The following is a 27,762-nucleotide window of genomic DNA, read 5'->3' as shown; positions in this document are numbered from 1 at the left end:
ATAAGCGAAAGTTCGCGGTTTCTGAATAAAACTTAAAACAAAATTCTTTTCGAAACATTTGTTTTTATTTTTTTTTTTGTTTTTTTTTGTTTTTTTTTTTTTTCTTTGTTTCTCTGTTTTTAGTTTAACATTTACAGAAAAGTAGTTGATGTAGTTCTCTTTGCATGCGATCTCGTTTAAATTTGAATTTTCTTTGCACGTAAATCTTTATGTTTTATGTGTGTGTATGCGTGTCTGTGTCTGTATATGTGTATGTGTATGTGTTTAAATATGTATATATGGGTGTGTATGCGTTAAGTTTTTAAGTATTTATGTATATGTGTGTGCGCGCGTAGGTGTTTGCGTATGTAACGTCGAAGATTATTGATAATTGTTACAAAAATTAAATTAAGGACAAAATACAAAGAGAGCAACATGGATTCTTCGACCGGAAATTCTTTAAGCACAACAAACACAACATCTGCAACAACATGCTTAAGTACTAATACAACGACAACAAATAATATAACAAACGTTTCCGCGTCGATTACGAGCAGCATTAGCAGTACCAGCAATTTACCGGCTAGCGGAAGTTTATCATCTTTAACAACAGCAGCTGTCTGCGCTACATCATCATCATCGTCCAGCCTACCGTTGCCCACACCGCTTTTGCAAGTCTTACCGCTGGATACTGGGAAACAAGATGATAGCAATAATTTATCATTGGCCAGCGGCATATCTGAGGGTCAACGTTCATTATCCGCTGCACCTTCAGCTTCTTCAAGTCCAATACTAAGCCCGCCGGGTAAAATTTTCGGACGTAATGCCAACGGAACAAGTAAGCATAACTCTAATTTCACATTATTGCGACTTTTTCAAATATTTCTTATTAGTAAAATATCGAATTTAAAAACTTATATATGTAAAGCGTCGGATAATTATAGGAAACGAAAATGAGTTACAATATATTTTAAGCTTTAGGTAAGAATTCCGTGCATTTACAATGCATTGGCAAATCTTGATAAATTCACAATTCACAATCATTTTGACGATAAATGAAATAATGCTACGATCTGACGACCGATTTTCATATCAATCCTTATTCTAAGCTTTGCTTAATTGTCTTGGTAATCATTTTTTTACAAGAACTCGATTAATAAATTTCCTCAGCATTCAATTAACATCATTTGAACGATATTCGTTTAAAGTTAATCTGTTGCTTGAAATAAATCAATAAATCCATTTCTCAAAGTCACCTTTGACTGGCGCTAACATTTTACAAACAGCGTTTTATATATTCTTCGTAATTAGAGAGACGATCTTTGGTTCATTTATTCTTTGCTTAATTTTCTAAATATCTGCGATGATGAAGATTAATGTATTGATTAAGAACTTTAATTATTACTATTCCAAGGTCTCCTCCCTGATTAAAAATAAATATTTTTTCTAAAGCTAATCGTCTTAATCGCTTAATAATTGAGTCCGTTTTCATAATGTTTGTTCAAAGTTGATCCATCCGTATACGTTCAAAAGCTAATCTAATTAAAATGGTTATCCATGGCTGAAAGCATTTGTTATAATAATATTAAAACGTAAAGTATGTCCCTGAGCTAAAATTTTATTTCACTCAAAAGAAGTCAATTAAGTATTACGTTGCGGCATACGATAGATCCAAGTCTGTCTGTCTTGTGCTTCTAAGATTTTCTACATCATCAGTAGTCGCTTGAGACACAATCCTGATATTCACGATTATCTTTGATTTCCTTGAAGCTGAAAGGAGACATGATTTAACCTGTTCCCACGTTCTCAGGTAATATGTGCATTATGCGTTCATCGAAGTTTATCTGTGGCATTATTTTATTGAAATAACATTGATTTTTTGGATATACTAAATTTAAAATCATCCAAGAATATTGAATTTAAAATTAAATTTTATTTTAGAGAGATATAAACACATGCTTTTTTAACTGTGAAAAAAAAAAAAAAAAATGTTTCGAAAATGTAGGGAATTTCGTGTAATTAAAGAGTCATGTAGGATTATGTACATATGAATAATTGAATAGCGGTATACTCAATGATCATAAATTCCTAAATGATAACATTATGGCAGTGAATACGAATTTTAACATACTTCTGTTCAAGCATTTGTACATCATACCACTATAAAGAATAAATTTACGAATAGAAAACCACTCTCAACATTTGAAATTTTGAATGAAGATTATGATTTATATTAATTTATTATATAATTGTATTGGTACCGGGATCGAAAGGAATGCAAAAGAAATGCTTTGCAAACATTTGATTACTTAAGTAGTATACCAACTAACATATATAATATATATAGCATGTATAGTTAGTTAGTTAACATTTTGTACAAAATTTAGTTGAAATTTTTTTCAAAATTAATTTCGTTCAAGAATTTTCTCCTTAATGCGAGGGAGTAGACAACTTTTATCATTCCGTACACTAAAATACCCATTGCGTTCGATTTAGTCATGTCTTGCCGGCGGTACTTTTGTACGTTCGCCTGAGGAAGAGTTGGGCATGCGTAGCTTATGCTTTTTATGCATATTGTTAAGCTTTTAGCCATTGAGCACATGGAGCACACACCACAGCTACTGTAGATATAGATCAAATGGGGTCATTAGACCACATTGAAATTTAAGCCCATGCACACCGAAGACTCGGCAGTCGCGTTTCTTATCTACTCAGTACACTCAGTACGACAGTTATATTAATGCCGTCAATAGGCATTAAAATGCCAAGCAAAAGCTTAAATGTTAAAAAAAATTAAATAGGAATTGAAACGAATCTATTAAGACTTATTGTTAGTTTGTATGTACCAATACATTCCAAGATAGAGCGAGATCTATTAACTTGATATAACGATCGTACATTGTATCGTAAATATTGTTTATCGTAAAAATTTGCAATCATGTTGATTGGCCGACTTTGGAAACTAAGACCCCTGTCCGTCTGGTTTGTGTAATTGTTTGGAAAATTTCATTGGGAAATCTTGGGAAAGTTCGAAGTTTAGGTCTACACTTTTAAAGAAAATTATAATTTTTTTTTTTTTTTTTTTTTTTTATGTATATATATAATAACTACGAGTGAGCCTTGCAACGAATTATAAAAGAGTTCACCATTTTTCTATCCCCCACCGAGATTATGGCTCAACCCTACTATTATTTCTATTGTGACGCATTGAATTAAAGAGGTAGGGAAATCTATTTATTTCTATTTAGATTTTGCTTTTGTTTTGATTTATCAATTATCTCCTTTCCGTAGGTTCGCATAGAGACCGCATGTCGGTATGAAGAAGTTATGAGTAAACCTTTTAATAAATATTTGACTTATATATGAATTCGGGAATTTTCATGACATAGTGATCTCTCTAACACAATTTGCGGGATTTTGCCTTTAATCACACGGGAGAATGCTAATCTCTATATTCTGGTTGTAAAACTTAGAAATTCGCTTCAAAGGCTATGCTCAATCGGCTGCAATGTCATTAATGATCTGTCTGTATACTTTCGTAGTCTGAAAAATTACCGTAAAAATTCCGAACACTAATATTTCAACGCCATAAATGGCCTTGAATGCATTTGCAAAAACAAAAAAAAAAATTAGAAAAACTGATCAAATTAATCCGAATTATCGAGAAATTTCGCTCGATCAGAAATCTTTATAATAATTAGTTAATATTAAACGAGTAAACGAGGGTTAATCAGGAACCTCTAATAATAATTTCCCAACCTAATTCACTTTGTTCTTCATATAGATTCATGTATTCGATGACATGATCGAGGCTATTTTGCTTGGCTGCGAAAAACTTTCTGTTTATGTCGAGGAGACCATAAAGCATACAAGCATTTACCAAAAGAAGAGATCGAAACATGTTCATACGAACTTAAATGATAAACGGAGAAGCGATACGAGAATAACAAAGCCCAAGCCCACTTTTCAAAGCTACATCAACTGCCCATTTCATGAAAAGTTTTCATTCAAAATTGAAAGAAATCGCTTTGGAAATTTATAAAAAAAAATTATATTTACTTAAGGTTAAAAATTTGATGTCCACCAAGCTCAAGCCAATAAATGAAATTTTCTTTAAATATTTCGCTATATCGTAAGCACATGCCTATGGTACTAAATTTAAATTCGATACTTCTATTGTGACACATAAGTTTGGGGGTTGTTGGCCGTAAATCACGTCCATTTTTAAGTTTGATCTTTAGTTTTCAATTACAAGTACATACGATAGAGTTTAACTTTTTATCTTGATTCTTATGACTATGAGCGTGTAAATAATACGCTAGGGGACGGACGGATGAGTGTATACAAATAGATTTGTAAATCGCCTAAAAATCTACGAATGTATGAACGACGTAGCGAATGAGAAGATAAATATTGTATACCTTCATTCTACGGTGGTGGGCATAAAGACGGCAAAACATTTAAAAGAGCCACCGCACTAATGTACGTGAAAAATTTAGAGGAAAAAAGAAAAAAAATAAATAATAATAAAAATTAACGATAACAATAAACGCAAAAAAAAAAAAAAAAAAAAAAATTTTTCTTTATTAAAAAAAAAAAAAATAAAAAAAAAACATTGTTTTTTTTTTTTTTTTTTTTTTAATAACAGTTAGCTTTTTTTTTTTTTTTTTTTTTTTTTTTATTAACCTAATTTTGCTAACACAAAGCAAGCAAAAAAAAAAGAAATATGGCGTGTTTTTCTATATTTCAATACTTTTCGTTATTATCATTTAGTGACATTTGAAAAAATGCTGGCTGCTGTTCATACGAGTAAATGGAACCGGCCAGATTCCTTTATGTACGCAAAGTAACGGATTTTTACACCCTTATTGCGCAACAATCATAATTTCATAATACATTGTACTACAACGCTCGATGGCATGACACAATCATGCATACAAACATATATATACATATATATATATATATATATATATATATACATATACATACATTTACAATGATCTATTATTTATACAACGACCAATAAACATTTACTTAATAGAAACCAAAAAAAAGCACGCCTTGTCGGTTTAGGGAAATTACTCAATTTTTTTTTTTTCTTTTCCAACCTATTGCAAGAATCGAAGTGCTAGAAAAAAATTACACACCCAGGATATTCAAAATGAAAAAAAAAAACTACCCCTAATGCGTAATTTTTGTATACATCTTTACATCCATGTGTAACAGGGTTGTTAGCTTCAATTGTTGTTGCTATATGCAAGTCATATACACAAAATAAAAAAAAAAAAAAGGGCAAAAAAAAATCTGATTGGTACAATTCTCTTTGCCATCTGCATATTTTATTTAGCTATGCAATGCAATACAAATAACGAGAACTGTTCATAGAAGAAATGAATATATATATATAAAGTAAATGAACACATGAGCACATAAGGACATAAGCACATAAGCACATATGTCATTTCATTACGTATTCAAGAAGGGGTACAGTTGTTGCAAATTCAAAAATCATTACATTAACTTCTCTCAAAGCTTTATGAGATTCAATTACGAAGGGTGACATCAATTGTTATGAAACTTGAAATACGTAAGCCATTATTTACACTATTATTTTATGTATGTAATGCATTCGTCGATATAGTTAAAGCGTCTCTGGAGAATTTGTATTTGTTGTTGTATAACAAGCTTAAACTTCGAATCATGAAATAAGATAAAGTACTAGATGATCCTCCTAGCCAAGCTCTGCGAATTAATGCCGGGTCATCAAAAATATACGTGAATTGCTCACTGCGATGGGGTTGACTGCTAACTTGTAAAGATTCGAATCAATTGCGGACCTCTTAAGGCAGCACTCGATTGCATTGCGCTTAGGCGCTTTAAAGCCGTCATGCGTTTGCTCATAAAGTTGCTTGTGGCGGTTCATCTTTTCTTGAGAGTCATATTTTTTAAACGCAATTCTCATATTCGTAGTTATTTCTCATAGCAGTAGTGATTTGCGAATGAAAATCCGTTCAATCGATTGAATTTTTCATCAAAAATTTTTACAGGGCACTCAAGCCGTGATCGATGTGTAATTCCTTGACATTTTTAACGATTTTTTGTCGTTGACTTTTTAAGTGAATCGTTAAGCAAAAAAAAAAACGCATCGTTGACATTGAGATTTCGAGACTCTCTGCATGATAGTGTATTCGGTAAAGCATCTTAACGACAGTTCACTTTCCGGGGCTCCTGCATTGCTTTTGTCTTTTGAGAAATTTCACGCACACTTTCACGCAAATATAAACTGCAACACGGTTGACAAAATGAAACTGAATCGGAATGTAATTTCATTATTAGATCCAATAAATATCCTCACCTAACCTAATTATTAAATATATTATGTATGTAATGATTGCGAGCATATGTCTGCCTGTTCCCAATTTTTCTAAGCAAATTTAAATAGAGAACCCTTATCTGGGACAGAAAAAATCTTATGTTTCTGAATTCATAAATCTATTAACACACACAACTGTATACTATATGCTAGTTTTGTTTTTGTTTTTTCTCACTCTATTACATTTAGCCAGACACTTAGGAGAGATGCTCTCTATAAGTTTAGAGGTGTTGTGGTAACTGGAATCAAATATTGATAGAGGAGTAAGAAGAGAAAGCCTATACCCTGTTTAATTACACGTTTGAGCAGAGATTTAATGATCTTGATCTATTGATTGCATGATTTATATATCACAAATACTTCAAGTTATATGTTTATATAATTAAGGCAAGCATTGTATTGATGATTGCACGAGAAACTATGCTTTCACATGCTCCGACTTATTTACATAATTGTAATAATCGTCTTAGTAAGCTTCGTGGTTGTGAATGTATCTCGAATGACCTTGGAATAATTGTAAGATGCAAGTTGTATGATCCTAAACCAAAAACTTTGCAATCTTAACGGCCTTAATTCTCTTCTTGGTAAATGCGTGCGAGCTCATGCATCGATTTTGACAATTGAAAAAAATATCAAACAGATATACAAAGCTTTAAAGCTATAACTGTAATGTCAAAAGATAGGCAGACAATTAGACAGACATGGGCGCACGAATTCTGCTGTTCATGCTGCTGCGTTGAAAGCATTTGACAAATCAATGATGCCTCCTGTGGCGTTTCATTTATTCTTTATTCCCTTAATGTCGCTTATATACTTATGGCGAATAGCGTATATCGCTTCGAATTGATATAGAAATATTAATCGGCAAAGTATGCATATACACACATATTAATAATATTGTTAAGTTGCCTGTTAATTGTCGGCACAATCAGTTCATCGAAGGGAATAAAATGCATAGACATAATTAAATTGATTTTGAATTTTAAGTTAATTAATACTTAAATGTTAACAAGCTTAACTAGTTATTATGCTTAATGAAATGTTGAAATTATTATTTATAAAATCCACGCTACAGTAATGTCCTTGATATGTAAGTAATCAAGTAGTCACAGAATTGGTGGTCAGGGAGACAACAGGCAGTGCAGGTCAAAAAGCAAAGTAAAAAAGTTAGCACAACTTGCGTATATTGATAGTTTAAAAAAAAAAAATGTATTTGATAATGCCGATGATATCTCTTTTTTATCGCTTTCTTTATGCCTGCGCTTAGAAAATGTGTTGTGCACGCACGTGACACACAATATTGAGTATTTATCGCATATATGCCATTATCTGCTTTTACTTTATAACCACATCATCATCTAATCGTTTCGTTGATGGAAATCTCTTATTAACATGCAATCTTTAACCCTATTTTAGCCACATTGAGTCTTTGAGGCTCATTTGAGCTTCGAACTTACACTTTTTGAATGTTTTATATGGTAGGTAAAAAAAATTTGACTTAACAAGTAACTCCGAAGTAAAAACTAAATTATTTAGCGAATGTACAGCTAGTCATGATGTCAAAGTTAATTCTTTTCGTTTGTTTAAAGTTTATGCAGGTTTTTGTTACATTAATAATACGATTTTTTTCTCAATATCTTCTTTAATTTTTTTATATAATTCACTTTGATTCGGTTCGTAGCTCGTAAAGCAATTATCAAGTGTAATTCTGCGATTAGTGTTCTGGAACACAGCTGTACAGCCGAGTCCCTGAACCCATCCCTGTTGAAAATTTTGAATCGATTGGATCCTTCTTGTCAAAGTTATGGTATGCCTTTCTCACTATGAAGCTGTTAGGCGCATCGTAGTGTCACTCGTCGTAAAAGCATATTAGTGATCATATTCACTTGAATGCTTACTGTCTTGCACTTACCTCCGCGCCAGATAATTGAATTCGTAATAACTGGAAGGAAATATTAATTTCAGGGCATTAAATACTAGAAAGATCTCTTTAAGAACTACATTAAATTTCTTTCTTTTTTTTTTGTGAGACGCTCCACTCAGAAAGTAAATAATGAATATACATCAAGTAAAAAAAAAAAAAATATATATATATAAGAAATATTCCGAGAAGATTTACATACATACGTGGACAAAGTTATAGATACATATTGCCTGCAATTTCTGTGGTAAAGGACTGATGAATACACCTTGCCTTTATGTTTCGGTACACATGTATACATATATATAAAATTTATATATATATATATACGTATACCAAGTTATTAATTTTAAGAAAAATTATCATCACCTTATCACCTTTAGACGAAAGAAGTGATTATTTTAGAGTTCAAGTTTCGAATTTTTGTTCACATTCAACAAAAAGGAAAACATTACCGAGAAGTTACAGTAAGCAGCTTCATGGAGGCGCGCGTCGAGTAGATGGAAAATTAAGAGCGATTTATCTTTCACTTTTTAGGTCACTCAAACGTATTGTCAATGTGGTAATCGTGAAGTCCGCTATAATTAAATTAGGAAATTAATACACTTACCTTGTCGCCTTCTACGTCCTCCAAGTTCATTTATTTCTTACCCATTACACGCTGTTATTATAAAGAAAAAGTTAATCCTCCAAGTCGTAGTCTTCGCCATATTTATTTTAAAATTGAAGCCTTTTTGGGCAGATAATATATATAATATATGTTCGTTTAAGGAATGTATGTATGTAGTTTGAAACATTCTGCCTTGTTTATCTTATGACTAATAAGCATAAAATCTCAAAAAAGTGAAAAAAGACAAAAATTTAATTATTTGTAACTTTGCCTGGGCATAGCCAATTTTTCCGATTTTTGCACACAACTATTAAAGGTTTTCGTGAAGTAAATGTGAAACTTGTCAGCCTTCTAGCGTCAATTCATAAATTGCTGTTCAGAAAAAGGGAATTGCGTTCAGTTTACACTTTCAATGTTTCCAGGAGAGTCAACAAGACACACACCACGTGGGAACACGGATAGACGGATGGACAGACATGGCTTAATCAACTCAGAATTCCACGTTGGTGAAGCATATATACATTTACACCTTCATTTTGAGTATAGTATTGAAAACGTTACGATTAAATGAGTACAAGTCCATCCTTTGATTCTGAGTACAAAACATTGCAAAAATTTCTCGAAATTTAATTTTTCAAGATGGCCAGCGTCAGAACTCGTAAAATTATCATTTGGCTCTTGTATAATATTATTTTCTAAAAGAATATTCTCTCGCGAAACGCGTACGACATTTTCGATTAATTAATTAATTAATTAATAAACCTTTTTATTTATTAAAATTAATTTTTTTTTTTTTTTTTTTTGAGCTAAAATTTGAAAATTTTCATTCAAACGCTCGCGAATCACACAAGCTTAAGCTTGAGATTATCATATCTGAGTGTAAAATTTCGAAATTTTCTCTTTTGATGAGAGCAAGAGATCGGTAAAAGCAGGTAACAAAAATTCGTAGAGGACTGAATCGGAATAATTGGCAAAGATTTTTCGGTGTGCGTGTGCGTATGCGTTTTTCAATCGCACCGATGCTATCCAAATTTTAACTCTGAATAATTCGTCTTTTCCTTATGTATCAGGACTAAGTATAACGTTCCCGCATTAACAGATCCCTCCTTCCTATCGGTTAATGAGTTATCCTTCAGATGGCAACGTTAATGCCAATGGTTTTGAAAAGGATTTATTAGTGAAAATGTCAATAATAATATTGCTAACGATAGTGAATACAATTTTTTCGCTAAAAATTGCGATTTTTTAATTCACTTTGCCTTTGCCTTTTCGAGTAGACGACTCATCTATCTTTGTTGCGAAAACAATAAAAAAAAAAATAAATAAAAAAGTTATGATTATGTACATATCGTGCAGATTCCGTTTTCTTCGGTTTCTTTCATAAAAATATTTCCCTTTCTCTGCAAAAAAAAAAAAATGCTAAGGACTTGCATTTTTTTTTTAATTTTGTTTTTTTTATTTTTTATTTTTTTGATGGTCATATGAATTTTTTGATGGTTTATATTGCTATGAAAGTTTTTCAAGCTTTTTTAGGCAACCACCCTAAATCGTAAGCAAAGTGAAATTTCAGAGTGTTGTGATACTTTTCTGGTTATTTGTATAGATAGAAGTAAAAACGCACAAAAGCCATTAGCACGTCAATCTTTGTTGGGTATACGAACATGAATCGCTCGCTTAAACATTGTACCCTCGACATTTGTGCTGAAGTTGCGATTGTTGCTATTGTTGTTGTTGTTATTTTTGTATTTTTTTTTTGCTTTTTTTTTTCTCTCTTCTTTATAATTGTTGTCGTTGTTGTCGTTGTTGTTGTTATCATTGCTGTTATTGTTGTTGTTATTGTTGTTGTTATTGTTGTTTTTATGATGGGTCTTTTATTGCCTCTAAAGGAATTTTGATCGACAAGAATTTGGTCATTTAAGAAAAACATTTTCTTTTTATTTATTTATTTTTTTCCTTTAAGTTGTAGTTGTTACTGTTGTTGTTGTGCGCCCCATCATTTCTTTTAATTTATCGCTTTTGAAGCTTCATATGAGAAATAGTTGTTGTTTTTCTGTTTTCTTTTTATTTATTTTTTTTTTTTTTATTTATTTATTTATATATTTATTTATTTTTATTATTATTATTATTATTTTTTTTTTACTTTGTTTTTATTTCGCTTGGTAGGCAATAATCAATTGAATAAAATGTCCAATCGTTTGATGTTTTTGTCGAATGTTCTCATGTATGTGCGTCGATTACTATACCTAAGTTTAAGTATTCGCACGCATACAAGCAGCAAGTGGAGTCATCAGCACCATCCATCCAATATAGCTAAAGTTAAGTCGGGGCAATATTTTGCCACCATACGCACATACAGCACACACAAGGTTTCGGTCACACTACAACTAAACACATTACTATTAAACATGCGTATGTTTGTATATATTTAACTGCATTTCTTATGCGTCTTGTTGACTTGTGTTGGGGTACTTAGGCATGTGGCGTCGTATGTCATTATGTTGGTCAATTCAAGTGCCAACTAAACGAGGCTCCTGCAGTTTCGATATTTTGTTGCTGTTGCTGTTGTTTTGGTTTTTTTTTTTTTTCCTTTACTTTTTTCTACAATTCTCAATACATTGGCTTGTTTTATTTTTTTTTTTTTTTTTTTTTTAGCTTCTTAGCTCTCTTCTGAACGGGCTTCCAAGCTCCTCCACGCTCATTTTCACATTTAACCACAAAAACAGCATATTTAGCAAATGACAACGACAACAACATCAACAGCAACAAATAATGAAGGTATGAAATAATATTTTAAAAAAAAGCAACAACCAACAGCAACACCAACAACAACAACGACCAAGCAACGTTAATTTTAATGAAAGAAGAAATAATCATGATCATGAAAAACGACAAAGAGATGATAATGTTTTTGATGATTTTTTTTTTTTTTTAATTTTTTTGCACATACGTATCAACAAACTTATGTATGTATATGTATACGCACGTTTAAACATAATATAGCCAGTATAGTACTTACTGTTCAATTCCTCAATAGCGAATGCATACATGTATATACATATGCGCCTTTAATATGTATTTGTGTATTAAAATCACGTATCATTTATTTATTGCTGCAAACCACAAATGCATTCCTTTTCATGTGTTATACTCGTATGTGCCACTGATAAATCGTATCAGGGCAACAACGAAAACACCAGTGACAAAACAAGAAAACACGTTACTTAGAATCAGTTGGTTAGTTGGCGCGTTGCTTGGTCCTTGTTGCTGACAATGGTAGCAATAATCATGATAATGATGACAACGATAATGATAATGATGATGTTGATGATGATGATGATGATGATGATGATGATGATGATGGAGATTTCGTCTGAAGTTAAGAGGACCTTTAATAAGGTACAATCAAATAGACAATAAAATTGATTGAATATTACCTCTGTTCTCTTCTTCTTCGTTTTTTTTAAATTTTTAAATTTTTTTAGCCCCTTCGCTTTCCTCCGTTTTTTCTTTTTTTTTTCATTTCATTTGGAAAAACAATATTCAAATTCTATTTTAATATTTTCGTATACTTGCGTATTATGTCAAGTGAAGCCAAAAGAATTATTAAGTGAATCGAACAAGCATTTCCTTTATGTTAAATGTATTTTAATAAACGAGTAAACAAATCATGCTCAAGTTTGGACTAAATGCCAAAGAATGCCAGTTAATCGATCAAAACAATTTTAAATAGATTTGTCGGCATCTTTAAGTCCGACAATTATTTTTGGCGGCATTATCAAGCTTTGAATTTTTAATTTTTCCGGAAATGTCAGTCGCTCGCAAACGGATCACGATCATTACCCATCGATATTCTAAGCTTCAATTGTATTTCTTGCGGCTTTTCAAGAAATATTGAGAATAGACATTAGACAGATAGACACAAAGACGGACAGATGGTCAAACTGAAGACAGAAGTGTGTGCTTATCGAGCATGTGTATATAGAGAGGTTGAAAGAGTTTCCTCTGCCCTATCATCATAAGGAATAGATCTCTTTCTCTCGGCAGAAGGTGTAAAAATTGTAAAAATTTTTATTAATTACTGTTGTGTCTGGTAATAAATCGCCAGTTAACGTGCCCTGTGGAGCTTGCGAGTTTTTTCTTTTTTCTTTTTTCGTGGACAAGTTACGGTCAATGTCGCCAGAAGTTGGCATTTAGATGAATTTTTTTGCGATTCTAAGAATGCCAACAATAATTAACTGGACAGACAGACATGATATTTCGAATTGATCAAGCGCATCTTATGCGCGCTTATTTTCAAGTTACTACTTAACGAATGATATAATAGAAAGGAAGAAAACATCCCTACGGTGAATGAGTGCTTATTTTGTCTTGGGTTATAGAAGAAGGAGACTAACCCTTTCTATGCCTCGCATCGTCCCATTCTCTTCGTCATAAGGCATTGCATATAGATTAGGCATAAGGTGAAAAGAAGGTTACTGAGAAGAAGAATGAGAAGAATAAGTGTCCTTTCCCCTTCTTTCATCGTCCCATCCTATTCGTCGTAAAGCATCGCATGTAGAGTAAGTATATAGAGTGAAAGGTTTTCGCCCCGTATATGCAACTAAATGACGGTGTAATGTGTGTGTTGTCTCAATAAAATCGTACAGTTCCTCTATCACAAATTACACTACTACGTATTACTAACATTGTACATATTCCGTTTACTTGTCTCAACGGAGGGCGGATTGAAAGTTAAAAAGTTAAGCATGATGAAAAAGTTTATCTGGATGCGAGCGCCATGATTACCTTACCGTAGTCTTCGTTTCATTTCACTTTCAGTAAATCGTTTGCTTTTCTATTTTTTTATTTCATTTATTTTTATTTTTTTCTTTCTTATAAAATAAATGCTAAATATACATCTATTCGAAATATTTGTTTTGAACGATAAATCAATGATTTTTTTTTTTTAAATTATAATTAATTCATTTGACAATTGGTAAGCACTTATTTTTGCTGCTAATCGAAATCATTTGTTTTACCACATAATGCAATGCTGTCGTTCACTTTATTTACACATACATCGGATAGTCTCTATTGCCATAACTCAACAATTCCTTGAGCTAATTATTGATTACAATTTCTTAATAGTGCAACTAACGTGTATAACATTCGACAAGAACATAACGTTTATATACATATATATGTATACATATATATAACGACCATCCCCAGCATTAAAAAGTACATTAGAGTGGGTGTTAAGTAGAAATTAATAAAATGAAATTTTAAATTACATTTAGGTTTTGTTAATTTAAGGCTCTTTGCCAAACAGAAATAGAATTTCAACTATTATAATACGATTGGTTATCCTTCATTGATATGGCTACCGCCTACTGAAATCCTGAAAAGTTATCTTGGTTAGCTTTCTACATGTATATGCAACGAAAGCATATAAGTGGTGAATTTAATTAGTGACAACTTGTTCTAATCTCATCAAAGAAATTTGAAATATTCATTGGATCATAGGTCAGGAAATGCTCATAATAAGTTGCTTGGCTTGGAACTTGCATATTTTTTTCGAAATCAGATTTTTCATCTCTCGCCGTTATCAAGATTTATGTTATGAAAGAAATTACGGGCTTGGCTTCCGGACTTTGCTTGTAGCTTTTTTCCAGCCAATAACAGATGGGACATCAGTGCAGAGACGGACGTAGAGACGGACAAAGGATCAGAGAGGAGACCAGCCGGAGAGGCGAGCAGAGGAATAAACAACAGACGTAAAGACGGACCGAAGGATGGAAACAAGTAGACGCACGGATACTGAGAAAGGATATAAGCACCGACAAAGATAAATTGATTTCGAAAATTAAAATTATCAAAAATATATACAATTTCTCATGTCCCCGATCAATATCCGATTTCTAGGAATTGCAAAGGGATTAATAAGTGCAATACAACACCATTCTGATGTGCTCCATATACATATCTAACAATCGTATTCACGGCTCTAGTTGTACGTAAATTTTTAGCAACAAAAATGTTGCGATCTATGCCGGCCTAGGTACATAAGTCGAGCCTCAAGGCAAATGTAATTTTCTTCATTACTATCTACACCACGTCAGCGTTAACCGATGAACATCGCTTTACTTTCTTCTTATAATAATCATTTTTGTTTTTCTATTTTATATAATACGGCGGTTAAAGTGATGATGGTGGCAATGATTTTGGGGGCTTGCGCTAAACTCATTTAAAGAATTACCAATGTATAAATCGCAAATGTAATGTATATCCAATTAGAGCTGAATTTACTACTGGTAGACAGTGCATTAATTATGCTCTGTTTAGTTACTTGTCTCGGTGATCGAGTTAGCGAAAATTCAATTCAATTTTTCAGCAAAAAAAAAAAAAAAATATATTTTGATTTGAAATTATTTTTAAAATATTTGGGCGACGCTTTGTCTAAATTGTACGCCTTGCACTGCATTCTCGTCGATTACATTTACGCTTCTTTTCATTTTCATTATTCTAAGCTGCAGTCTAATCTCGTACATGTGTACACATACACGATATGGTTGCTGTTGGTAGCAAACAACAACAGCATCTTACACGACATAGTTGTTATCAACTTGTATAAACACAAGTGTATGCTTTTTATTCGTATCATCCCCCATGATTGGGCATATAATCATTTCATTATAACACATGTAACGTTTCAAATATCACATATTTATGACCTAAATATGTCCGTCTCTTTTCAAGAAATAAATGGATATTTACGTTTGTAATTAGTGTTTAAGCAAACAATCCAATTGTATTTGTTCCTCCTATCTTGTATTCCACGCCAATTGGCCGCATTGTTATGATCGTAGAGATTGAATGTGCTAAAGAACATAAAAGTTCCTAACAGTTAACCTAGACGTGGCATTGCAATGATTTGTGCTCTACAGCTGAGCAACAGCTGATTACCAAAGGTATGCTTATGGCCGCTATACGGTCTTGCTCTCGGGAATGTGATTTACGCAAAGATCAGAGGCTGAATGGCCAACGCGTTCTTCGCTAATGCACAAAAAAAGGATTCTGAAAACTGACTGAGGCCGATCCGCTTGCAATAGTTACAGAAAGCAATCTCAGTGAACTTATACACGCATGAAACCCTTACTCGCTCATATTTAAGAAATTAATTTTTCATAAAATTAAAGAGTGATTAAGGGCAGCTCGTTAAACTTGCGACTAATCTTACTTGCATAAGATTAGAGTGCAGGGTGTCGAGTATTCGTTTTAATTTGGGCATAGCTTTTTCGCTTGTTTTGTACTCCGAAAGATCTTTTTACACACATAATAAATTCTCACATACGTAATTATTAAAAAGATGTGGCTAAGTTACAGCAATATCATCATCAATGGGTCTTTTTTTAGCTTTTTCTTTTTTTAGTTTTCTTTTTTGTTTTCTTTCTTTGCGTTTTTCTTCCTTTTACCGATGTAATTTTCTTTAAAGGACCACCTAAGTAGATAAAATGTAATGATAAGAAAGTTTAGTGTTTATTATGAGAATGAAATGATGTAATGAATTTAAATAAGAAGAGGAAGCAAATTCATCGTCTCTGTACTAAAAAGGCTTTTTGTCATTTTTGGTTTTTTATTTTATTATTATTTTTTTTTTTTTTGCTTGTTGCTAACAAAAAATTAAAGGTCTTAAAGAACTTCTTCTTCTCTTCAGGTTTCTATTTATATTCTCACGCTAAAATCTTTATAGAAGAAAAATTTTGCTCTTTTTTCTAATAAAAATAAAAAAACTCTTTAAAAGAAAAAAGCTAAAAAATCGAAAGTGATAACAAAAAAATTAGGAAATCTACAAAAAAAAAACAGCAAAAAAAATGAATTAAATAAAATAATGAATTCTTCATGCGTATCAAATAAAATGTGTGGTGGAGATGATTATGTTGATGATCCTTTTTGTTTTTTTTTTTTTTTTTTTTCGAAACTGGTTTCGCGCAGACAATCGGTATTGAAATTCTGACAGCATTTACGTAACTCATCCCTCCCTTAAAGTTGGTATAAAGCCTCTTCAAAGCGACGCATATATATATATATATATACGATTTGATCGTATATGAATAACACTATTTAGCTATACTCAGACAATATTATCCTTATGTAGATTAGTTTGATTGTAGGGTCGTGGCGGCCAGTTTTTTTCTTTCTCTTAATCATTTGTGTATTGGTTTTTTATGCAGGCTTTTCGTGTACACAGATTCATTATTTGCTTTGAATTTTTTTATTATTTTGTGTTTTACTTTTTACTTTTTTTTTTGTTTTGTTTTCTCGTTTCCTTAGACAAGTTTAATGAAAAAAGGGTTACGGTCCGCATAAGTCCGTTCGCTCAGTATGCGTTTTTTTTTCTTTCGTTTTTTGTCGTTGCTTAAAGCAAAAAAAAATCTCTTGTTTTTTTCTCATTTTTTTGCAAGGGTTTTTTAAAACGATGAGAATATATTTTGGAATATGAGTTTATTTTTTTTTTTTAAATCCTTATTCAAAAAAAAAATTAAAATCTGGTATAATTAATTTATTTGGTGTGAATTATAATTTTTGAATGGATTTTTTTTCTTTATATTAATTTTATAGTGGTGGCTACTTCTCGGCCGAGCAACGAGGCTGAAGTGCAATTGTATCGTGTTTTGCAAAAAGCGAGTCTGTTAGCTTATTACGACACTTTATTGGAAATGGGTGGCGATGATGTACAACAATTATACGAAGCTGGCGAGGAGGAGTTTTTAGAAATTATGGCTTTAGTTGGTATGGCTTCAAAGCCGTTACATGTTCGACGTTTACAAAAAGCGTTACACGAATGGGCCAATAATCCTCAGCAATTTCAAACGCCTGTTGCTAATAATTCCGGTAAGTACGCAAAAGAGTTAGAATAGAAAAAAACCAAATAAAAAGGCCACGAAAACATTCCACCGCTAAACTTTTTACATTGGCTTCGATAGTCGATGGCTGGTTTCTTTATTCTGTTATACCTACGATCGACTATTACGTTTATATTTGAATGTTCATCGTTCCGATCTTTTCTTTTAAATCAATTATTATATTCGAGGATTCACAGTAAAACATTCAAGTTCACGTTTAGTTCAATTTGAAGAAAAAGGAATGTGTTTACCACACAAATTCATGGCCCTGGAAGATGGTCAAGGGAAACACGGAAAACAATCCATTCCCGTCACTGGAATACTTCATTCAAAAGTTTAGAAAATTCTGTATCTTTATCCCTTGAGAATTTAATTAGCTTATGCCGGCGTTCGAGCAAAATTTTACCTTTCACTGATCGAATTCGATGAAATGTCCAGAACATTTTTTGCTCTGTGCTTTTAGATAGTTTTAGTAAACATTTAAGATAATTTTCACGGCAAAAGTTGCAGTCATTCAAAACAAACCTAATGCAATGTACGGCTTCTCTTTGTCGCGCCAATATTCGTGATCGTGCTACGAGTTTCACTTTGAGACATGATCTCTGGCAATCAATTGAGAATTTATAGGGAAACTGCAACCTTCTCTTTCGCTTCCACAAAATACGAAACGCAAACATGAGTAGTAGAATATATCGTTAATCAGCAATATGCACATAATGCTTAATTATAGATAATGATGATTTTAATTTAATTTCACACACTGAGGCTAATTTCTAAACTAAGTCAAACTCTAATATCGATTCGATAATTTTTAAGCTAAGAATTGTTCGAGTTTTGAATTTATTTATTAAAATAACTTTTAATGGTTGAATTTTTTCCGTTTTAGGTCAATTTGATACGCCCGCAAAATCATCTATCATATTTAATACAGAGCCTTCGCCGTCGCCCTCTCATTGTGGACCACGACCGAAATTTCCACCTTTTAATCCCACACCAGCATTTAATCCCACTCCGCTTATGAACACTGTCCCACCCTCGACATCTGCTCATCTACTTTCACAGATTTGCTCTTTACCCGCAACAATACAACCACCTAGTGGCCCCCTAATAGTACCCCCAACTGGTCCATTGCCTAATGAACGTTCACATCCCCTCTTAGCCAGTCAAACTTCTACTACAGCTAGTGGAGTAACACCTTCGAATACCTCTCACCAGGTTACGTCTAGTTCTCCTCAGCTCACACCAGTATTAAGCGATATGCAAGTGGCCCGAATAACTGTAGGCGCGGAAAAGATTGCCGCCCAATTACCGCAACGTGAACCGCGAGCTCATACCTCAAAAAAACGTACTTCACGTGAGCTGGAACAGGTAATAGCTATGAGTGAACATGATCCTAGACGCATGGACGAGATACGTAAGTATTCGGCTATTTATGGGCGATTCGACTGCAAACGTCGCCCTGAGAAGCCGCTCACGTTACACGAAGTCTGCGTAAATGAAGCTGCCGCTCAATTGTGTCGTCTTGTACCCGCGTTGTTGACACGTCGCGATGAGCTATTCCCTTTGGCCAGGCAAATCGTTAAGGACGCGGGTTTTGGTCATTCAGCGAGCATAGCTCGTTACGGTAATCTTTTAACGCAGATGACACAAAACTCTGCCCTACCGTCTGTCTCAATGGCCGGAACTATCCGTTCATCAATAGCTATAATTGATTGCGAATCGAACGAATCGAATTCGACTCCTTTAAAGCGGCAACGTCTTACGTCGACCGATGCACCAGCTAATTTAACGAGTTCGGATAATAATCGGGTAAGAATTTTTAAATCTGAACAACGTTAGAAATGAAAGGAAAACGTTTCATTCATTATGAGCTTTACATACAATTGCTTACATGCTTTTGGCTTTCTATATATACATAACAAGCAACCTGCCTCAGATGTAGGTTAGCTTGTCTTTCTTGCTTTCAGCTTGCGCGTGCTTTGCCTTGGAACAGCTTAGAAATGAAAAGAAAAAAAGAGTACAAAATGGTTTGGTGTATCGTGCGATGTTCAAACTGTCTCTCTCTCAAAACTGTGTTTCTATATTCAAGTAAAACCGAGAAATTCCTAATCAATTTATCTCTCGAGCTTAAGAAACATACTAAAAAGTTCGCAAATTGTTTTTCTTTTTTATCTTCTTGCAAATATCCAAATAATAAGCTGAGTTCAACACTAACAAAGAAAAAAGGTTTCAAAATCGCTTCGAATTGTTGGTAATAAAAGTAATTCCGTTGAATACTATTAACTTTCTGTAGCCTTGAGTGATTTTTTGTTTCTTTTTATTTTTGTTGTAACCAAGATTGCAAGAAAAGTTGAGTGATTTTGTCAAACGCGAAGATTTACATAAAATCCTTACAAAAATATTTCGAAAATATTTTAACATTTTTTTTTTTTTTTTTTTTTTTCGTATTGCGAGACATGGCCGTGTGTGATCGCCATTCATTCTTACGTTTCTTACGTATTGAAAGAATTGCCTTTAATTTTAAAGACTTGCACATGATTTTGTGTTTTTAAGCAAATAACAAGGATTTGACTCTGGAGCAAAAAATTTATTCGTGAACATATTAAAGAAAGTTGCATGGAAGACCGTACAGAATATAAGCAAAACGGCGCAAAGGAAGAATGACATTTTTATAACATATTTAGCAAAAAAATTCGCAAACAGCAATCTATCAGTTAGGGTTCCATAAATCTAGAACCATAAACCTAAACCTGGCTAGAGGTCTTGCTAATTGAGGTTAGCATCATAGCTACAGCAGTTACAATATTCTGCGTAAAACGACTGTATAAAGGTTATCAGATGCAGTGGAAGCCGCATCTTTTACCACTTTCCGGCAACCATTTCTACACTTGCAATTGTCGATTTTTCTTTTCTTCCTTCGCAACATATCAAGCAAAGAATGTTAAATCGGACGCCAAGAGATGCTGAGATTTTTTAGTACTCTCTCTCTCTCTCTCTCCCTCTGGTTCTGTATTAATGCCGACTAAATGGTCGGCTTTTCTTTAGTTATTTCCCCGAGAACTTCGTTAATATATAACATGAGAGGATCTGCCGAAAAGAGACTCTTCTCTGTTAATGGAGACTTTGAATTAATTGACTTTGAATTCGCTTTGAATAACAGTTTAGAAGTTTTTTTCAATCGAAAAAAAAATTTTGCTTCAATTATTTTAGCGCTGGCTAAATAATACTCAAATTCGCTTTGCGCTTTTCGATCGAGTTGCAAATTAAGAGAATCTAGAAATAATTGAATTTTATTAACTAAACATGCGATTAGGATGAAGGGCAATGAAAGATCACATCTTAACATATGAAGACAATTTTTACGTTTTGTTTTTTATTTTTTCTTTTAGAATTATTCTATGTTCTCTGTATCGCTTATGGTTTGTTTCTTTTACATGTACGTAATTTGTAGTATTTAGCATTTATTTGTTTATTTATTTATTTATTTATTAAAGTATGCTTTGTACATACGTATTGAACTTTGTAAATGCTTGTTAATAAAATTTCAAAAAAAAAAAAAAAAAAAAAAAAAAAAAGCTTTCGATTTTCATCAAATGTGCTGCGTATTCATTTTATTATTTAGTCGCAAATAAAAATAATCAAATAAAAAGTCGAAAATCAAAAATAATTTATATCTAATAAATATAAAATTCAAGGATTTTAACGAGGACTCCCGATACAATTTATTTGCTATGTATCAAAAATTTGCAGCTAAAGCACCTTTCGATTTAACGGATATAGCGAAATTTTCGTAAGTCTCACTTTGCCTATCTAACTATCGATTGATCTATTAATCGCAATTCATTTCCAATTTTCAGTTTGAATAAACCAAACGAATTCGAGGAACAAGACAATGAATCACGTTTCTCATTCAGTAACTCAAGTTCACCACCAACCATACCAGTGAGTATGTGTTTTACAAATTTCTTCTTATAACATTTTTAAAGTAATATTTTAATTTATAAATAATTTTTTCATTTCCCCTTTATTTTTCTGCCTTTATAGAACAATGGTCCGGAAGATGAACGCATTACAGATAAATCGTATAATCGTCCAGATTCTATAAACAATTCTTTAGATTTACATTGTTCGTCTTCTTCAAATAATAATATTAACAATAATAACAATAATAATAATAATAGTAATAATAATAGCCATCATCATCATCATCATCATCATCATAATCCTCATCATCATCAACATCAACATCATCATCATCATCATCGTTTAACAATTGAAACTTGCTCCACATCAGCCACAAAAGGTCTTTCGTCCTTGAGCAGCGGTGGCGGTGGTGGTGGTGACGTTCAAGTGATATCAGCCTCTGGTAATCATATCATCGCTGTTGCCAACCCGGCTTTAATAATGAGTCCCACCCTAGCTGAGGCCATTAGTTTAAAACGCGAAACCGATTCACCCGATTTGTAAAAATTCATTTTAACATAAATTTTTTTAATTTTTTTTTTTATTTTTTTTTTATTTTTTTTTTTTTTAAGAATTGTTTATTAAAACATGTGCAATAGTGTAAATCTTCTTTTTTTTTTTTTTTTTTTTTTTTTTTGTTTTTTCTTCTTTTTTTTTTTTTTTTTTTTTTTTTTTTGTGTTTTCTTGTTTTCTTTCTTCTTATTTTTCTTGTAAATAAAATTTTACTTAAGCTTTTACATGTAATTAGAATAGAACTGAACAACGTTTTGAATAAATTATTTCGTTTTAGTCAAGAGCATCTTAATGGTTACGTAATTGTGTAAAAAATTTACTGTGATTTCACTAAATAAATAGAATAAATAATTAAAACTAAATAAATAGATTTAATGCTCATGTCAAACAGCTCATCCTATAATTTAAATAAAATAACTGTATTTAATTTCATTTATCAGCCCGTCTTATTTATTACCTTAACGAGAGAGTCATGGAATTATGTTTGCTTTTTGATGAATATTTTGAGGACCATCGCTAGCTAGCTAATATACGTTGTTGTTCAATAGCGCGACATTTTTCAAAAATATATTTAAATCATATTTTAATACTACGGCGATTGATAATGGTCTTGTCCAAACGTTCGCACGAAAACTCGAAAACTTTCTTTGAAGTGAAAAACATATTCGCACACATTTTACATGAAAAACAATTGTAAACAAATTAGTGAACACATGGCCTCCAAATATTTTCAGTATAACTACCGCAAGCAAGAGCTCATGTTCTGGCCATGACGAAAGGTAAAAGATTTCACTTCTTCTTCCTTTCGCAGGCGAAAATGATAGAAAAGTGGCTATAAAGGGCAGGGAAACACACATACACACACACACACACACATGCACACAATGGAAGTGCTCTTTTAAATTGAGAGTGTAGAGTTGGCTAAAAAAAGTCTCCTCAGCACAGCGTATTGGCTTAAAGTTCGCACTAAGTTACAAAATAAATACTTTTCGCTATTTTACTATACTTTTTCCCTCTGGGTGAGGTGAGCCCGTATTGAAAATCCATGCAGAAATATTCGAAGGATAATTCGAATTCTAGAGTGCATTTTGATGCGTAATACCAATAATCCAAAAGCCTTACAGTTCGAAATAGGTGTACTACGGGTGTCAGGGTGTCCACTCATAAAGTCGCCCGATGCAGAGTAGTCGCATACAACATGCGATATTTACACAATGTCTGCGTGACATTGACGGACGGAATCGTGACAACTGAAAACTGGCTTTGTGCGGAAGTTTCCTTCCCACTGTGCTAACTGAAAACTCGTGCGGACGTTAACTATTGAGGTGTTACGTAGGCCTCGTCTTTTTCAAAGAGACAGCTATGACCAATACTCATTTCATTTCTCATATCTGGCACCTTAATGATAGTGAGGGTTCTCTCACTGCAAGGCACCAAGGCTGTCGCTTACACTTACACCCATTAGCGGTCAGACTTGGTCTACTTAAACATACCATATAACTATCGATCGATATTAAATAGAATTTTTTACGTTATATCTTTAGCCGAAAATTTACAGTTGCTTTTGTTCTCTTCCTCCAACATAGTTTACAGGTATTATTAATTCAAAGATACTGTAGGCGGATATAATTTCCCTATGACTAATTGATTGATTTACCAAAGTCTGACAAACAATGAATTAATGATTATACAAAATATAAGATTAGAAGAACCTTTTTTTATATTGTTTATGGTGAACTAATTTTTTATTATTTGCTTTCAAGTAGGATTATATTGGAGGAGAGGACACTACTTATGCGCAAATTATGAACATTGAAGCTTTCTGTAGTCTTCCCGGTACAATTTATTTTCTTAACCGCCCTAACTTTTTGCATCAAAGCCTCATTCATTTAATTAAGTTAAGTATAAAAAAAATTACTTTTAAAATTTCCACCTCTACGCTGTAATATATCGAACACTCCATTATTGCGATTAATGTAAACCTGCTTAACAAACGGATATAGCATTCGACATATTTATTAATATATAAATGGCAACAACGACAGAATGGCGTCAGCGATTCGCTGATGACCGTTATTATCCGCTTTACTAAAAAACTTTATAAGCTCGACACTTTACCTAGACCAGCAAGCATAGTCTATATAATTCTTTCTTTCGTCTATCGTCAAATTCATATCCACATATAATTATCAAAAATCAGAAAATTAAAAAGTTTTTTCAAATTATATTTATATATGGACGCTTCACTTGCCAAATCGATTAACTCCATAACAAACAAGAAGTTGAGAAAAATGATAAAATATTATATATAAATTATTTATTATTTAGCGATGTTAACACTTATTATTAGAAAAATTGCTTTGATATTAAAATTTAATAAAATTCCAAAAATGGAGTTAATCGATTTGGCAAGTGAAGCATCCATATAGAGAAGCATCTTTTTAATAGCCTTTATATAGTGCATTACGATCTTCAGCGGATATTTTCTGCATGTACGTACGTTAGATTTTATATCCAGTACAAAATCGGAACGGATATTGACAGATCCATGATATGCAAAAGTGTATAATACATTCAATTAAATCCGATCCATCATCCGGTTCATTGCGTCCATCATTAATCCAATCGTAAAGTTTTATTTAGAGCATTGCCCTGATTAATCTCGGATTAAATTTGGAGCTTGACTAAATCAGAGATTCATCTAGAATTAGAAATCTGAAGATTTTTACCTTTTTGAAGTGTTTTAACAAATTCGAATAAAAAAACCCACTTGGGAATGGCGACCAAACAGTAAAAAAAACCACATGATCCAAACACGATTCAGAGTTGATTTTTAAACTTAACTTTCGTATGAACGGTAAGAGGGAGTTCATAACATCGGCCGCATCCGCTGCAAAATATTCATATCAATTTACAATACAATACAAAAACACTATTACTCACCGATTTTTGTCACGAAATTTTGCATAGTGTAAATTTTTTCTCATATAACGAGTTTGTCAGAAAAAATCCTGGTGAGATGGAGCAATGCAATTTCAATAGGGTTTCGTGGACTCGTGGGCTAAAACACGTTATGTGGATCTACTTCAAGTCCTTGTACGTATTACATACGCGTTCCTAAATCTAATATACCCTGTAGCAAAGAAGTGATTAACGAGAAAGAGAAAAAGTGTATCGGCAGTAATGACTACGAAAGGGTGCATAAGTTCTAATCACATTAAGAAATATTATTCACCTGAAAAGTTACATAAAATATTAGATTCCCAGTGTATACGTGAATAATATATCGTTATTATGATTTCTCGGTACTATATACTTACATAACAAAAATATCCGACAAGGATGGGAGTATGACGTTGATATCGAATGTCATTATTAAAGTTCATCTTATAGCGCAAAGTGTTTACAGAAGAATTAAAAGCCAACTAATTTTTGCTTTTAAAGTGAACTCAAGCCAGCTACAAGATAGATAAATTGAAATGTCTTTAATAATAACTGAAGGACGAGCTATAAGTTCTCAAGTAATGTCTTCAGAAGACTTATCTCTATCTAGGATAAAATAAGTAAGAAAAGTACATTCGGCAGTGATCAACACTTATCCTAACAATGACTACAAACGGAATATATTCCATAGTATTGGGTAGGCGTGGATGATTTTTTCCATTTTTCTAGAGAAAAAAAGTGAACAGTTATGTTTTGTCTCTGCTATAGTTTACAAGGGAAAAAAATCGAAAAAGCCCGAATGTAGTCAATCGTACCCGTTTTCCAGGTCCGCCTGCGTGCAACGAGCTTAAATGTTTTCGCCAAATTCGAAGCCGATACGCTCATTTTTGCTACAATGAGTACGTTTACCACAGCAATTAACGAACAGATAGACAGACGGATACTAGTCACTTATTTGTAGACCTCATGGGATCGCTGAAGCTCGTTTCCGAGTGCTGCGAACGTTTCGGCAAAGAAATTGTAATTTTAACATATTATACTATTCAGTGGGCGTGGGCGATTTTTACCATTTTTGTGCAGGAGCTATAATGCAACTTTCTACTGTTGTATCTGTAGTGGTTTATAAGCAACGAGCGAAAGCCTTTTTTTATTTCCCAAACACATAAATGCTCTCAGAGTACGTTGCGTATATTTTAGCCGATTGGACCGATTTCACATACACACCTGCGTGCAAGAACTTCCAATGTTTCTGCCAATTTTGAATATGATACTTTTTTACTTTTTGCAACTAGAAAAATGTTTAGCACACACACACACACACACGCAGAGCCAGAGAGACATATGTAAATCCATTTAGAATATGATGCTAATCAAGAATATGTACACTTTATACACGGCCTGTATAGCATTCTTCTGGGCAAACATTGCAAACATTTAGACAAATATATATATGTATATTTTTTATTTAAAAATTTAATTTCAAAAAAAAAAAACTTTTCTTTAAATTATAATCAATTTTTATATTTATAATTTTCTGATTATCTTATATGGCAAAGTAAACAATTGAATGAATTAAACAAAAACACGAATATTATTAAGAGATATGACACACACAAGCAAGAACAAGACAGTTAACTTACAAGCAATTATTGCATATTCGCATTGTGAACATTTCACTATAATTTATTGATCTTTACGTTCTGTTTATATTTATTATTAGCTTTGTGAATGGAAATGAACAATAAAATCAACCCCTTTAGTAAATGAATCGATAATGCATTGATGGAAATGTGCGTCTAACAATTGTAAGATCAATGGCACGCGACCATTGTTTATAATTCATAATAGATTGACAAACCATAAAATATGTTCTTTTGCCGCGAATCGCTTCTACATAACACAACACATAACAGTGTTTCCCTTTTTTTCTTGGGTTTTCTTCAATAACATTTAAATTTATTTATGAATAAATTTATTCATTATATGTTAACCACAATAACGGCGAAGACATATGTTGTGAGTTTTAAGAAATGCATCTGGCTTTTGTTCTACGCAAGCAAATCATGAGCAAGTTATCATCAACAAATCATTATTTAAACTTTTAATGTTTAACAATAAGATTTTACTTTTCTCTTTATCTAAAAATTTTCTTTTTAATTCCATTTTCTTTTCTTTCTCCTTTCTTACCCGTTATTGTATTCTTAAGCAAAACGCGGGTGATTGCATTGTGCCTTGTGCATTGTGTACCAAGAAAAGAGCATTTGTGGCAGACATTTGGTTTTCATTTAAAGAAAGTCATTCAAAATATTAAAATCTGCCCTCAAAGATTTAAATCTATTTAACAAAACAGGCATTTGCATATTCCCGTTGCGAGTTGAAAAAAAGAAAGAAATAAGTCTGGCTGGGTATTTTATATCTGCCGCGGCAGATTTTTTTTAAGTTAGCTTAAATGCGGCAAACACTTTATAAACTATTCATTGTCGGTGTTTGTCTGCTTGTCTATCCGCCTGCTGAAAGTGTTCTTACAAGCTCGAACGAGTATTGTAGATCAGCAAATTTAGCTGTCAAGTCG

At 32.6% G+C, this 27,762-nt stretch overlaps 1 protein-coding gene across 1 annotated transcript in view; it reads left to right on the top strand.

Annotated features, from left to right (window-relative positions):
• The window catches only part of LOC119632631 (protein masquerade), a 45,042-nt gene extending 22,779 nt beyond the window's left edge, over positions 1-22,263 (top strand). Inside the window, exons 11-18 of the mRNA XM_038025624.1 lie at positions 124-141; positions 393-817; positions 17,488-17,760; positions 18,658-19,580; positions 21,467-21,561; positions 21,629-21,713; positions 21,816-21,929; positions 22,017-22,263. Of these exons, the coding sequence (XP_037881552.1) occupies positions 124-141; positions 393-817; positions 17,488-17,760; positions 18,658-19,580; positions 21,467-21,561; positions 21,629-21,713; positions 21,816-21,929; positions 22,017-22,238 (2,155 nt within the window). The 3' untranslated portion in view covers positions 22,239-22,263. The remainder of the gene's footprint in view (positions 1-123; positions 142-392; positions 818-17,487; positions 17,761-18,657; positions 19,581-21,466; positions 21,562-21,628; positions 21,714-21,815; positions 21,930-22,016) is intronic.
• The last annotated feature ends 5,499 nt before the right edge of the window (positions 22,264-27,762 follow it).

This window comes from Glossina fuscipes, unplaced genomic scaffold (genome assembly GCF_014805625.2).
Source record: "Glossina fuscipes isolate IAEA_lab_2018 unplaced genomic scaffold, Yale_Gfus_2 1, whole genome shotgun sequence".
NCBI classification, from domain to species: Eukaryota; Metazoa; Arthropoda; class Insecta; order Diptera; family Glossinidae; genus Glossina; species Glossina fuscipes.
This window is presented reverse-complemented; position numbering and strand designations above follow the sequence as displayed.